General features: G+C 40.6%; 1 protein-coding gene across 4 annotated transcripts in view; it reads right to left on the bottom strand.

The window, feature by feature from the left end:
- RBMS3 (RNA binding motif single stranded interacting protein 3) overlaps nt 1-16,576 on the bottom strand; it is a 963,285-nt gene that overhangs the window by 211,855 nt on the left and 734,854 nt on the right. For all 4 annotated transcript variants that reach the window (XM_075315252.1, XM_075315249.1, XM_075315250.1 and 1 more), the window contains exons 5-6: nt 8,585-8,742; nt 1,109-1,188 (exon numbers count right to left, since the gene is read on the bottom strand). In XM_075315252.1, the coding sequence (XP_075171367.1) occupies nt 1,109-1,188; nt 8,585-8,742 (238 nt within the window). The remainder of the gene's footprint in view (nt 1-1,108; nt 1,189-8,584; nt 8,743-16,576) is intronic.

Here is a 16,576-nt window from a genome sequence, read left to right on the forward strand (position 1 = left end):
TATGATTCTATTTCTAACTCTTAAGATATCAGTACATATTGCATATATGGTATATAATTAGTCTCATTCATAAGTTGACAATATGCTTGAAAAGGCAGCACATTTGCCTTATATTGATTTTTTTTATGAATATTTTTTTTTCTGATGTCATAGCATTTGGAGAATTGTGTGAGATTTTTCTACAGGCTTGGCACTTGCATAACAAAGACTTTTATAACCAGGTTCCAGGATAGAGGAGCACTAAACACGAAATATCTTCATGTTACAGCCTGATCTTAAAGTGCACCAATCACCAGGATTTTACTATATAATCTAAAGCCCATGCTATACTGGCAGTATCATGCTGATTCTATACATACCTTTAGTGGTCAGGTAGGATGTATAGCTTCTGAAACACAAGCAAGTAAAGTTTGTAAAATGTACAGCTTTTTGAATAACAGCAGCTGCCGAGCACTTATTAGCAGGGGTGGGTTTTGAGAGTGATTTCCACCACCCTGCCTGTTGTTCCTGCCCCTATCTGTTACTTATGCTAATTCCATCATAGAAGTCTTTTACTAATGGTTGTGGCTAGAAGGATCTTGCTGATAACATATTCATGTGACCAGAAGGGGTGGGGCTTCAACCAACAGAAAAATAATGTTGCTTCCTGGTATCAGCTATGTTGGTCACATGGGTATGACATCAGCACAGGTCCTTCTAGCCACAACCATTAGTAAAAGGCTTCTATAATACAATTAACATAAATAATAGAAAGGGGGAGGAACAACAGGCAGGGATGTGGAAATCACTTTGAAAACCCACCCCTACTATTAGATGCTTGGCAGCTGCTGCCAATCAAAAAGCTGCTCATTTTACAAACTTTACTTGCTTGTATTTCAAAAGCTATACATCCTAGCTGACAACTAAAGATATGTATGGATTCAGCATGATAGTGCCAGTATAACACTGGCTTTAGGTTATATATGAAAATCCTGGTGATTGGTGCGCTTTAATGAAACCAACCCACCTGTCTCAGAACCATGAGACAGGGAACACATCATAGTATTATAAGTCATATCATCTGGTGTTATCTGTAAGTGGACTGTATCACTTTCTAGTTTTTACCCACCTGGTATGCCTGGTGGTGTTTTTAAATATTTTCCATTGAAATGTTGAATTACCACTTCACATTTTTCTGTCGATTCCATTCTGTAAAAGAAAATGAGTTTCTGTAATAAAACATTTTTCCCATAAATACATAGAGCTCATATCTTCCTCTCTCTTCTAATAAAAAATCGTTATGTTACTAAGTAGAAACTCTAATAAAACCCTAACAGCAGCTTGAAGACGGGATGCCATTACTGTTTATAACAACGCAAATCAAAAGAAGATTGAACATACTTTAAGGTGAACATGCGGCTCTATTTCTTCTTTTCTCTTGCGTTGATCTGCAAGTAATGCACTGATATGTGTCCTCCACAAATACTACAATTTTTCAATTTGACTTTGTAGAGAGTGCACTAAGTGACTGTCTCAGCCTAGTCTTTGGAGACTATTGTTTCTAGAAGTCTAAGTGGAATGAAGATCTGCTTTCTGTAGCTGCAGGCGCTTGGTGTCAAACAGTGTTATGCTGCATCAAACAGTGGTGACAATTTCATTTTAATACACTGGGCGCATTTTAACAAGCAAAGGCAGTCCCAGAAAATAATACAATATGGGAGCTGGCAAGAGTAAAAACCTCAATAAGCATTGTCCTTTGAAGACAAGAATAAAGAAAATCAAGTGAGCCAAGAGTAGAAACTGCCGTCACACGAGAAGCAATATTGGAGAGAAAATGTCCATTTAGTTCTTGGGTTTCACAATATTGGTCTCAGAAGTGCAGTGTCAATTGATGGTCTGTACTCATGTATTCATTTTATCTGAAAATGCTGTTTTCCCGAACTCAAACATAGATATATGGTTATTTGCCTATATCTCTGTAAGAAGTTTTTATACTGAAAAATAAGCATAATTTTTTTAGCTATTAAATATTTTTAAAAGGTTTTATTAGATTTTACGTTTCAATTTTATCATAACTAATAGCTGTCCTGTGCCCGAGTCCATGTATTGGCTTTTAACCTCATCCCAAAATAAGACGTAATAGTAATTTCTATGTCTGATGCAGGTATATGAAGTGGACTTTGAATCATACCTGGCAGATGTCAGCTGTGCTATACAGAGGGGATCTGTGTATAACAGCAGTAACCAGAGTTACCTCTGATCGCTGCTGTTTAACCAATTAAATGCCGCTGTCAATTTAACATCTCATGACATATATTTTCCCTTCAGGTCCCATCTGGAGTATAAAGCACAGGATCAGGAGCTGAGCACTCTCCATATTAGGCTTCGGCCACACTTACGTGACAAAATGTAACATTTTTGTCACAAACGTGTTAAAGAGGTGGTTTGCTCCCCGTGTGCCGTTTTTGTGGCACGCACGTGTTCTCCGTGTGTTATACGTTATAACACACAGAGAATGGAAAGTCCCGCCTTACCTGCATCATCCGGCGCTGTCTGCGGTGCTGAATGTCAGTGTCCGGCCCAGGCCACGCTCTGCTGACGCTGCATCCGGCCCCCAGTGAAGGAGAAGCATTGTTCAAATTCACTGGGGGACGGATGCAGGGGACAGCCACGGCAGAGACTGCAGGTATTGTGGAGGTGAGTATGTGTTTTTATTATTTTTACATTGACACGTGTCTTTCTCCGGTTTTAAAAAACGGACACACATAAGTACGGAACGGACACACGTTCCATTCCTGAATGGTTACGTGTGTCTAAAACAATAACAATACAAAGGACCACGTGGGCCCGTGTATCCGGTATGTGAAAAAAAAGGCACACACGTACTGGAGGCACGGATGTGTGTCGCAGGTCTTAGACTGTGGCTGTTTTATACACCCAGCATCTGTCTGCACAAAGCTATGCCAATCGGTGCTACTTAAAGGGAATCTGTCAGCATGTTTTTTCATTTAGTCTAGGAACAGCATAATGTAGGTGAAGAGAGCCTGATGACAGGTATGCGTCACTTGCTTAGCACCTTGTTGTAGTTTCAAGAAAACTAGGTGTAGCATGCAAGTCAGACTAGCTAAACTGGGTAACCCTGCCCCCACCACTGATTGGCAGATGGCTGACTGCACAGTGTACACAGGAAATTAACAGGGGTGTGGGCGAGGTTATACAAAGCTTAGCATTCTGACCACTGCTACATCTAAAGCAGAGAAGACAGACTCACGAAAGTTCACACTGCTAACACCTATAAATGACACTGGAGAGACAAATTTCTCATTTTGGATATTTGTTTATTTGTATAGGTATTAGCAACCACTTATTTAATTGTGTACTATACTCATGAATTTCACCTTTGTATGTTAATAAATATGATTGTTCATGAATTGAATGAAATGAATCATGCCTCAATTTCTGTCCCAGGCTCCCCTGCTGGCCAGATGCAATCGGTATCGCTGGATGTGGTGAGTGTGTGTGATCTGATATGTGACTGTGTGTGATATGATGTGTATGAGTGTGCGATCTGATGTGTGTGAGTGTGCGGTTTGATTGTATGTGCGATCTGATGTGTATGAGTGTGCGATCTTATGTGTGTGGGTGAGCGGTCTGATTGTATGTGCGATCTGATGTGTATGAGTGTGCGATCTGATGTGTGTGGTTGTGCGGTCTGATTGTATGTGCAATCTGATGTGAGTGGGTGAACTGATGTGTGTGAGTGTGCGTTCCACTGCAGGTCCTCTCGTTCGGGGTCTGATGAGTATGATTGCAGGGTCTTTTGTCTTCTTTCTTCTCTCTTTTGGGGGTGTCCGCTTTCTATAATTTAGTGTACTGCAGTATTCTTTAACTTTTTATCTGCATGGACTCTTCATTATTGAACCGCAACTAGGGCTTATTTTCGAGGTAGGGCTTATATTTAAGCCTTACACTGAAAGTTCTGAAAATTCCTGCTAGGGCTTATCTTTGGGGTAGGTCTTATTTTGGGAACAGATCAGACAAGCTTAAAGTGAATCTGTCTTCAGGTTTTTGGTATGTATTCTGAGAGCAACATGGTGTAGGAGATGAGAACCTGAGTCTAGGGATAAATCATTTAATGGGCTTTGTGTTTTTGTTTCATTAAATACTGTATTTAAATCAGCAGAAAGTTATTACTATCTGACAAGCTGTCATGTGCTTGCATGTCCAACCCCACACTAATTAGCAGTTCTCTGTTAATATACATTGTATACAGAGAGCTGTTTTTTGGGCATGGTTACACAGAGCTCACAATTCCAAGCATTGCTAAATTGAAAACTTTGATTGTGTCATAACTGCTGCACTGAGTAAACTAAGGGATACACTGGTTGAATTACGGTTTCAGCTCTTACCTCATGCTGCTGTCTGATTAAATAGCAAAAACCTTTTGATAGTTTCCCTTTAACTCTACATTTAAAATCTCTTTGCTTATTTCTGTTGTGTTTTTCTTGCATACAGCCAACTGCAATATGAAATGTCTTTTAGCACAACAAGGCACAAATTCATTAGACTATTAGGAGTTGAAATGTGTGCCTTTGTGTGGAGGATGCTACCAATTACAAGCATTTGTAGGTTAGATAACATAATAATATATTAAGCTGGATTTTAAGATGAGCCAAACATTATTTCTGTTTCTAATGAGAAACTGTCCTATGGGACATTTTTTTTGCACAGTGTTTGAAATACAGGGTGGGCCAAAAGTATGGATACACCCTGATAAAGTGGAAATGGTTGCTGATATCACCTTACTGTTTGTGGCATATTAGTACATGGGAGGGGCAAAATATTTGAGGATGGGTGACGCCCATGGCGGCCATCTGCAAAGCTACCATTTTGAATACAACTTTACTCTTTCCTATCAGGTTGTATCCATACTTACGGCCCAGCCTGTAGATTTTATAAAATAATCCCAAGCTTTTGGATATTCCTGAACAATAAACACATGGCTTGGAAATATATCACAACTGTAAGATTTGAAAAGTTGACAAACACTTTTTTCTTTGCTTTTAATCTTTTGAAAGAAATTTCAGTACCATACATGCAAAGGAATTAATTTAGGGTTACAGAAAGGCAATCAATGCATCTCTTGGTTTCTAAAATCCACTATATGTTTAAAGTCAATGAACATCTAAGATCATTTATTAATTTACTTTGTATTTTGTCCTAAAAATATATTTTGGTAATGAGTTTTTATTATAAAAAAAAAGGTCCCCACCTTGCATGTACTACATTACACGCTCGCCTACAGTCTTTGTCTTTCCTCTACTAAATGATCTTCTAAGCTGATTAATAACCAAATCAAAGCTCAAAGTTCAACTACTTGACTACTGTTGTATGAAGATCTAACAAATACTGAACTACAAAGGTACAAGAAAGCATCTTTAGGAACTCAGTCATAAAGAATGGATAGAGGAATAGTGGAATGGATCCACGAGGATGGATTTTCGGGGAACATATTGAAGATAGACGACTGGATTAGTACTGAATTGACATTAGGCCAGTGTGAGGTGATGAACAAACATCATCCTCTGTGGTTGAAAATATGAACTGGCTCATCAGCATGATACAGATGTGTTTGGCTATGTCAATATAAATGTAATGCTGTCCTAGTGGTATGTCAAATCTTTTGTTTGCGGTAATTATCATGCAGTAACGTAATTATTCAGCCACCAGGGGCCACTGTCTTATACTACAAAAGAAATACTATATACACATTGATGTTAAATACAGGAAGGGGAAGTGCGGCCATTTCAATGAGCAGTCTGGACTATCTAGGTAAGAGGCAAGTTGTGCAAGATAGGATCCAGGGTCAACTGCAAGGAGAAGTTTTCTTATGGGACGAGAGCTGCGGCTGAGTGAAGCTTATTGTGTCTGTGGTTAGATCCACATCAAACGGGAGAACCTTCCTGCCATTGATGCCGCTGAAAAAGGGGAAAAGACCAAAACCCAGTGTGAACCACATTGGACACCATGTGGGAATTGAGTCATCGCCATCTGCGTCACAGTTAATCTGCCTGAGGAGATCCCTATCCATCCATATCAACAAGTTAGCTGTCTGAAACAGACCCGGGTTGGTGAAATAATTAAATCTTACTGCGCCACCTCAGTGAGTAACCATGCATGCAACACAAAATGTTTTGGTGCCAAAACATTTGAAACTAAAGCCCGCTTTACACGCTGCAATTTCGCATACGATCTTGTATGCAATTTGCAACGCCCCCATCGTATATGTGGCACGTTCAATTTGTTGAACGTGCCGCACATACGAGTATCCCCGTCACATGTACTTACTTGTCCATACGACCTCACTGTGGGCAGCGAACATCCACTTCCTGGAGTGGGAGGGACGTTCAGCGTCACAGCGACGACATGCGGCAGCCGGCCAATAGAAGCGGAGGGGCGGAGCTGAGTGGGACGTAAACATCCCGCCCACCTCCTTCCTTCCACATTGTGGGCTGGGAGCTACAGGACACTGGTAAGATCTGTTCATCGTTCCCGGGGTATCACACACTGCAATGTGTGCTACCCCGGGTACGATGAACAAACTGACGAGCAATTCTAGAGACAGGTACGATGTGTATGTGATGAACGTTTTAACGTTCAATCGCAATCGCACGTACCTGTCACACACTGCAATGTACTTACAATGCCGGATGTGCGTCACTTACGACGTGACCCCGCCGACATATTGTAAGATACATTGCAGCGTGTAAAGCGGGCTTAAGACTCAACCTGTAGTTAGTTATATAGGTATATTGATTGGTTCAGGCTAAAGCTTATTGCAAAATCAGCAACCAGATCATCTGGTGCCACTGGCATGTTATTTATTTCCTTGCTGTTGTTAAGGACTTAATACCCACACTTACTGTAGATGCTATCACAGCACACAAGGAACTTTGGGACATATCTGAACTTTTACAGGAGCAAGCTTCTGAAACATGTTAGTGTGAGATAATTAAATTTGTTTAATTTCATTTCCAGCATAGCAGGTGTTGCACTTGATTAAGCATTTAGGTATACTCAGTATAATTGAAAAATTATTTCTTCTCTGATTTTCTAGAAGCCATTTTTGGTTGAGAATGTATTTGGTTGGGGTATAGAGATAATTGAATATTAAGTTTGTGAACTGTTGAGATGCACTACAGGCAAGTCCAAACTTTGCATGCATATAATTTTTCCAGATAAAAGGAGGTTAGAAGGTGATCAGCGGCTGGTTTAGACAGCAGCACCAGTAAGTAAATATATAGCATACATAGTTGGTAAATATTCCTAGGGTGCTCAGCTGTGCAGTACAAGGGTCTAAGCCTCCTGTCAAAGTTTCTGAAAAGGATTTTAAGAGGATTTTTTTTCCACTTTCTGGGTACGTGCATTCACATAACTTAAGTAAAATGTATTTGGTGAGTGAATTGGAATTTGTGTTGGTTTTCTCCTTCTTGACTTCGCTGCATTCTGATGTCTTTTCCCCAGTACACAGCTTACACCAGCATGGATTACGAGTAACTTATGCCTTTCCAGACCAGATACTAAATTTATCACTCAAGGACAAGGAAAGTTTACTCAGTATTCTATTTACCATCTAGGAGCACTATTTTTAAAGTTAAGCTGGTGTCACACATAACGACGACGACAACGACGTCGCTGCAACGTCACCATATTCTGTGACGTAGCAGCGACCATAGATGATCGTTAGTAAGCTGTCAAACATGTTAGAAAAAGCAGCGACGGAGCAGCAATCATAGCGACGTCGACGGTCGTTGTGTGGTTTCAGACGTAGCGTAGCGCCGCTGCTGCGGTGTTAAACACAAGGATTATCAGCTTATCAGCATGGCGCAGCGGGATAGCAGCGATCAAAAAATGACTTCGAGCATTCAGGAGCGAGCAACGATTTCGCAGCAGGGGTCTGATCGTTGTTATGTGTCACACACAGCGACGTCGCTGTTGAGGTCGCTGCAACGTCACAGAATATGGTGACGTTGCAGCGACGTCGTTGTCGTCGTCGTTATGTGTGACACCAGCTTTATTCTACTTATTTATACTTCTAATTAACCACAGGGACCACAGTGGCTAATTAGACCAGTTGCTGAATACACCCACTGGTTTTCATTAACAAGTGTCTTTAAAATGTTAATCAACTACAGAAAAGACAAACATCTGCAAATAATAGAAATCAATGTTATTAACATAGAAATTATTACTGTACTTTAACATATGGTATTGGCTTTCCTATAGTATTTCTATATAATGGGATTCTACATTATGGCTTAGATATTCTGTGACACTACAGTAGAGAGAACACATTCTGCACTCATCCTCTGACATCCCTTAGATTTTTGTTATGCCCTTTTTATTAGGTTATGCATGCATGGCATTTTTTAATGGTTACACTTCTCTTACATGATAGTCCTAATTATAGTATATATTTGAGGGTTGACATTTAGTGAAGAAATATTATTTACTTCTGAAGCCACATTTTAGTCACTAGTAGTGACATAAACTTTTGATTTAGAAATAATATATATGTTGCTACAGACAAGAATAAGGTACATACCGTGCGAATCCTACTCCTCTACTGACTCCACTTGCGTCTCGTAATATCCTAGTAGAAATTACATGTCCAAATGGCTTCAGCATGTTTTCTAATTCTTGCTCATCCATTGAAATAGGCAAGTTTGATATGTACAAATTTGTTGGATCTTGTTCTTGTTGCTGTAAAGGAAAGTAAAGTAATAAATTATGACTACAAAAATTAATGCATAATACAAATTGTACATTTTCCCGTAAATAGTCATGGTTGAAAGTGTTGGCACCCCAGAAATTGTTCTAAAAAATGAAGTATTTTTTCCTGAAAATTGTTGCAATTACACATGATTTGTTATACACCTTTATTCCCTTTGTGTGTACTCAAACAACTAAAAATACTGTGGGAAAAAAAGGAAATTAGACATAATTTCACACAAAACTCCAAAAATGGGCAGGACAAAACTTTTGGCACCCTCCAATTAATATTTAGTTGCACACCCTTTAGAATAAATAACTGATATCATTTGCTTCCTAAATCCACCAACAAACGTCTTACACCTCTCATTTGGAATTTTGGACCACTCTTTTGGAAACTGCTCCAGGTCACTCATATTTCTCCTAACACTAGTTTTACGATCTCTCCGCAGTTGGTCAATGGGATTTACCTTAGGACATATCGCTGGCCACTTCAGAACTCTCCAGCTCTGTTTCCATCCTTTTGTGGGTGTTTTTTTGAAGTATATTCACAGTCATTGTCCTGCTGGAAGGTCCATGACCTAGGATGCAAACCCGGCTTTCTGACACTGTGCACTTTTTAACCAAAATCCTTGGGTAATCTTCAGATTTCATGATGCTTAAACACACAGTCAAGGCACCAAGTGCCAGAGGCAGGAAAAAAAAACCCAAAATCTTTCAACATCCAAAATGTTTGACTGTAAGTATGTGTTCTTTTCTTTGTAAGCCTCATTCCGTTTTTGATAAACAGTAAAATTATGTAGTTTACCAAAAAGTTTTATCGTGGTCTCATTTTTCCATAAGATGGTTTCCTAGAAGGATTTTGGCTTACTCACATACATTTAGGAAAATTGCAGTCAACCTTTTTTATGTCTCTGTGTCATTGTGGTCCTTCTGGGTCTCCTGCATTAGCATTGCCTTTCTTTCAAATGTTGACAGATACTTTGCATTAACACTGATGCACCCTGAAGCTGGGTTTACACACTGCAACATCGCAAAGGACATCGCTGTAACGTCACCGGTTTGGTGACGCAATAGCGACCTCCCTAAGTCTCTGCTAAGTCTCTGGTGAGCGTTCAAACAGGCAAACCTGGCCAACAACTCAACAGTGATCCGGACCTGCAGAGCGACCTAGCTGGTTGTTGGGGACGTTGATAAGCAGCCTTTTGAAAGGGAAGTTGCTAACAAAGTCGCTGCAAAGTCTTCACACACTGAAACTTCATGCTGCACAGCGGGAAACAAAGGACCTAGGAATGGTCCTGAACGATTTGTAACGATTACAACTTCACAGCAGGGGCCGGGTCGCTGATAGGTTTCACACACTGCAACATCGCAAACAACATCGCTATTGCGTCACCAAACCGGTGACGTTACAGCGATGTCGTTTGAGATGTTGCAGTGTGTAAACCCAGCTTGAGACTGAGTACAGCTTTTATTTCTTCTGGACTTGATTAGGGCTGCTTACCCACTAACCAGACTTTTCTACAATGCAACCTGGATTATTTTTTTGCTGTGGTTCACTTCCAGGGAGATTAGGTACAGTACCATGATTTATAAACTTCTTGATTGCCATGGACACAAGAAAATCAAGGTCTCTGGAAATTGTTGATACTTTTCAACCATTATAGTTCTCAAGTCCTCAGACAGTTCTCTTCTCTTTATGGTCTCTATGCTTAGTGTGGCACACAGACAAGTAATACAAAGATTGAGTCAACTTCTCCCTTTTTTATCAGGTTTCAGGTGTGATTTTTATATTGCCCTCTTCCTCAGTACACACAACATTGTTGGTTATAAATGCCTTAGTGACCAAATGTAGAACTGGTGGAGGAAGGTTGAACTAGATGGACCTAGGTCTTTTTTCAACCGAAGTAACTATGTAACTATGTAACTATGATACTTGTCACAGGTGAGTTTGAGCTAAGACCAAATGCTTGGAACAGAGTTATTTACCCACATATTTAGAAATTGCCAACAATTTTTTTCCAGCCCATTTTGGAGGTTTTGGGTGAATTTATGTTCAATTTGCCTTTTTTCTCTCTGTTCTTTTTGTTTTTAGCAACATACACAAAGGAAATAAACATGTGTATGACAAAACATGTGTAATTGCATTTCTTGGGGAGAAACACTTATGTTTCCAGAACAATTCCAAGGATGCTAAAACTGTCTGCCCTGAGTGTATATATATATATATATATATATATATATACTGTATACATACATATATATATATATATATATATATTTTTTTTTTAATTTTATATTTTATATTTTCTTAACAGCCCCATTGATTCTATTGTGCTGTGCAATCTTAGACATTCCTGTGATGTCATGATGTCAGTGCCCGGAGTGTGGTATGAATTGTGTCATGTGCGCACTGCAGCTAGTTAGTGACCTCTGTTTTGCTCAATATTCCATCATTGTGTACATCTGCTTTGATACATATTAAAGTCTGCAGCTGAGCAGCAATTTCTCATTGGCTACAGACAATGCATAACACAAGTCACATTACACTCCAGTGGCATCTACATCACTGGAATGGCACAGGAAGTGAGTATACATTTTATTTTAATCTCGATCCTATATTGATTAAGCTGAGGTTTCCAGTAATGCATTTCTAACACATCCTTATGATTAATTTATTTTAATTGAAAAGGTCTCATTACAAGCCAATCAACAGTTAGCTTTTAGTTTTAAGGCTAGACATTAATGAACACATTCAATGGTAGGCTGTGACATATCCAACAGCAATCATGTGGCTCTGGTGGTGACTTTATCCCAAAGCTTGAAGTTCCAATAAAACGTTTAGAAGACTTCACCATATTATACACAAGAATAACATGCTAAATATAATATTCAGAAACCCAACCTTACTACAGGCAACCTCGAAATGTAAGAAATATCATAATCAAAAACGCAATGCCCTCTGATACACCAAAAGGAAGTTATATTTGTAATGTAAAAAACTACTGTAGTCATACTGTATAAAGAACACAGACATGAGCTATATCCACAATGCATAGCACAATGCAATGGACAATAAGATTTACAGGACATTTACATGTTCTTCCTCAAACATGGTATAGTTAATTCTGTGCACTATTAAACTATTAGTCTGTTAAACTTGGGAGATGTTGGAGAAACAGGACAAACTGGGAGAGGTCTCAACAACACACAATTAATCACCACATCTATCCATGGCCCTCTGAGCTTCACCATTCACATCCGTGTCTTCCTCATCTCCTTTGGTCCCTCCCCTTTCATATTTCAGCTCCCCCACACCCTCCATGCACAGTCGCTGCTTTTGATATAGTTCATGTGCGCAGGCGTAAGCGTTCACTCCACACAGCCAGCCTGCATTCCACAAGACCGTAAGGAAGGCCCTGTGGTCACCCACATCCCTAACACACAAAATTAGAGTGTGCTCCTCCGTGTCACACCCCCACTGCCTCTACCATCATCCTGACACACAACAGCAACAGGCATGTTTTAGACTAATATAACCAGCACTGCTAGTACTAGCACTCTGATTTAATGCACATTATGTCTCCCAATAGGCATTTACCAGGACACTTCCCCTTTTCCCATTGGTGTATTCCCAGTGCACGTTCCATATCCTCCTCTTCTACAACGAAAAGTATGTAATCAACAATGCATCAGCTGCTCATCACCACCGATCTTATACTAGCGTATTATATGCTTTGGGTTTTTATTACAGACTTTCTGATGTTGTGCCTCTGTTATACTATATAATAATAGGCATGCTGCCAATTTCCCATGTCAATAAACCTTATACCCATTACTATGCATACTGATATCTTATTTTTCCAGTACAAGGATTGTTTTTCTATGATTAAAAATATCCACCTTGGCGATCTGTCACAAGTGTCCGATAGGTATGCAAGTTCACATCTTTCACTTATATGTTGATAAATCTCTTATCACAATTATCATACTTTTGCAATTTTTAGGGACATGTACACATATCATCTTGCGCCTGACAGGTTTTGTTCCATCTGACTCAGACATAGGTAAGCTAATCTAAGGGCGGCTTTACACACTACGATATCGCAGGTGCGATGTCGGAGGGGTCAAATAGAAAGTGATGCACATCCGGCGTCACTTGCGATGTCGTAGTGTGTAAATCCTAGATGATACGATGAACGAGCGCAAAAGCGTCGTTATCGTATCATCGGTGCAGGCTCCGACATTTCCATAATGCCATGCCGCAACAGGTACGATGTAGTTCCTCGTTCCTGCGGCAGCACACATCGTTGTGTGTGAAGCCGCAGGAATGAGGAACATCTCCTTACCTGCCGCCGGCGGCTATACGGAAGGAAGGAGGTGGGCGGGATGTTTACATCCTGCTCATCTCCGCCCCTCCGCCGCCATTGGCCGCCTGCCGTGTGACGTCGCTGTGATGCCGCATGACCCGCCCCCTTAGGAAGGAGGCGGGTCGCCGGCCAGAGCGACGGTCGCAGGGCAGGTGAGTGCCTGTGAAGCTGGCATAGCGATAATTATCGCTATGCCAGCTATCACAAGATATCGTACCTGCGACAGGGGCGGGGATTATCACGTGCGACATTGCAGCATCGGCTTGCGATGTCGCAACGTGCAAAGCCCGCCTAACTGTCTCTCCATATCCTATCTGCAACCTCAGATTGTAGATCACATTACATATATGCTATTATTTTCTAGTCATGGTTACCTTAACTGATCACTTGTCATATATATATTACGTTGCGATATACATACAGTAATCCTATACCTTTATATCTGTAGGCATAGGTCAATTCTTGTGCAGTTAAATGTACATATGACCTTTTACACTTTTACTACACCAATAGGTACGTACAGTCCCTCTGTAATACTTCCTCAACCTATAAAAAGATGTTCTTCTTGTGATCATGTTGAAGTTACCCATGTGATTACTTCATCACCAATCAGATTTTGCAAAGAAAACTGTATTTGAATTGTTTATGCTTCATGAAACAGCGAGAATTTTTACAACTCTTGAAATAATTTTCTCTATTTATATTTTGGGTAAATATTGTATATATTGTATATTGTATATTTTTTTCCCGCAAATTGATTTATTGTTTTTTTTGTGATACGCAGACATAATATTCTTGATAAAGGCTCATGTAAGAGCTGAAACGTCGGATAAAATTTATGTCCCTCAATTCATGCCTTTGAGTATACAGCCCAATTAAAGAGCAATTTAAATGAATAAGCACTCCAATAAATTCGTCAGAAATCTAGTTTTCTTTCAGGATCAACATTTTCTTTGAGATACCATACTAGAAAATACTCCCACAAATGTGGGCCATTGATTGCAAAACAAGATTTGCTATTTTCACTCCCCAAAAAATTAATTTTTCAAGCAAATATACTCAATAACATGTTGTGAAAAGGAGTACAGCTCAGTGAAAGTCTAAAGCGGGCTTTACACGCTACGACATCGCTAATGCGGAGTCGTTGGGGTCACGGAATTCGTGACGCACATCCGGCCGCATTAGCGATGCCGTTGCGTGTGACATCGATAAGCGATTTTGCATCGTTGCAAAAACGTGCAAAATCGCTAATCGGCGACACGGGGGTCCATTCTCAAATCTCGTTACTGCAGCAGTAACGAGGTTGTTCCTCGTTCCTGCGGCAGCACACATCGCTGCGTGTGACGCCGCAGGAACGAGGAAGCTCCCCTTACCTGCCTCCCGGCCGCTATGCAGAAGGAAGGAGGTGGGCGGGATGTTACGTCCCGCTCATCTCAGCCCCTCCGCTGCTATTGGGTGGCGGTTCAGTGACGTTTCAGTGACGTCGCTGTGACGCCGCACGGACCGCCCCCTTAGAAAGTAGGTGGTTCGCCCGTCACAGCGACGTCGCCGGACAGGTAAGTATATGTGACGGCTGTGGGCGATGTTGTGCGGCACGGGCAGCGATATGCCCGTGTCGCGCAACAGATGGGGGCGGGTACCCACACTAGCGATATCGGGACCGATATCGCAGTGTGTAAAGTAGCCTTTAGGCTACTTTCACATATCCGGTTTTTCCTGTGCGGCACAATCCGACGCTTTGCAGAAAAAATGCAACCGTTTTTTTTTTGCCGCCGGTTGCGTTTTTTTTGCATAGACTTACATTAGTGCCAAATTGTGCCGCATGGGCTTGCGTTCCATACGTTTTTTGCCACATATGGCAGATTTAGCAGATGCGGCGGCCAGATGGAACGTTGCCTGGCACGTTTTTTTGTCTGGCAAAAAAAAACGCATTGCGCCGCATCCTGCTGATGCGGTGCGATTTGCAATCCATGCCTATGGACGCCGCATGCGTTGCATGTGGCAAAAACCACATCTGGCCGCCGCATACATTTTTTTACACTGCGCATGCTCAGTAGCCTGCCGCAAGCGGCAAAAACTGGATGGGCCGCATGTAAAAAAACTTATGCAAAGGATGCGGTATTGTCGCCGCATCCATTGCATAGGTTTTAGAGCCAGATTGGCCGTCTCTGCTAAAAACGGAGGTGTGAAAGCAGCCTTAGGAGCAAAGTTAAAGTTTAAAGCACAGAATTCTAATTTACAGAAATTTAACCACAGATAAATTTAATTATTCATTAAACAGGTGTCCAGCAGACTGTTGACTATAAAAGGGTGTTACTTAACAAAGTAAACCCTTTCATGCTGTCAGCAATAGCACCACATGGAAGAGAAATGTCACCAGACCGAAGAAAGAAAATAACTTCTTTGCAGAAGAAATGTGAAGGGACAAGAAGATCAGCAAAATTGTTCTTATCAGTCAAAATACTGTAGCAAAATTGATGCAAACATTTAACAATGATGGAACTGCAACCACCAGAGACATCCATGCCACCCTGGAGGTTAACTGACTGCAGATGGCTAAAATAGAAAACCAAACTGAGGTAAGTGTTTCCCATTGCACAATATGTTAAATACTGCAGAGAAATTGCATGCACAGGTGTCATACAAGGCATGAAGCTTCTCCTAAAGCCCATGAACAAAAAAGCCCAGATACAATTTGGCAGGGCCTATGCTGAAAATCTGAAAGCTACAGAAAATCTATACTCTAAAGTGATGAGACCAAGATAAATGTTTTTGTAACTGATGGTTTCAAAACTGTAAGATGTTGCAAAGGTGAGTAGTACAAAGTAAAATGCATGGTGCCTACAGTGAAGCATGGTGGCGGCAAGGTACTTATGTAAGCTGAATGAGTGGTGCTGGTACTGGGAAGCTATATCACATTGATGTTATCATTAATTCACAGATGTATTCTCTATATTAAAAAAAATAGGTTACCATCACTCCATGGCTTTGTAAGATGTGCATTTTTTCTAAATGCTTGGTGCCTACAGTGAAGATGCTGTTGGCAGTGTCCTTATGTTGTGCTGCATGAATACTGCATGAATACTGCTGGTGTCAGGCAGCTACATTGCATTAATGGCATCATGAATTTGCAGATGTATTGTTCTATATTGAAAAAGAAGATGATACCATCACTCTGTGCCCTTGGTAGATGTGCACTTTTCCAACAATGACAGTGATTCAAAATACACATATAAGGCCACTGTTGCATTTCTGAAGAAGAAAAGAGTGAAAGTGATTCAGTGGTCAAGTATGTCTCTTGATCTTAACCCAATCGAACACACATGGCGAAATCTGAAGAGACAAATTGAACACCATTCTTTATTCAGCATCCAGGCACTAACACAGGTTGTTTTATTGAACGAAAGCAAAAGGTAGATGTGGCACTATGTCACAAACTTGTTCATTTCATGCCT

Source organism: Anomaloglossus baeobatrachus, chromosome 6 (assembly GCF_048569485.1).
Source record: "Anomaloglossus baeobatrachus isolate aAnoBae1 chromosome 6, aAnoBae1.hap1, whole genome shotgun sequence".
NCBI classification, from domain to species: domain Eukaryota; kingdom Metazoa; phylum Chordata; class Amphibia; order Anura; family Aromobatidae; genus Anomaloglossus; species Anomaloglossus baeobatrachus.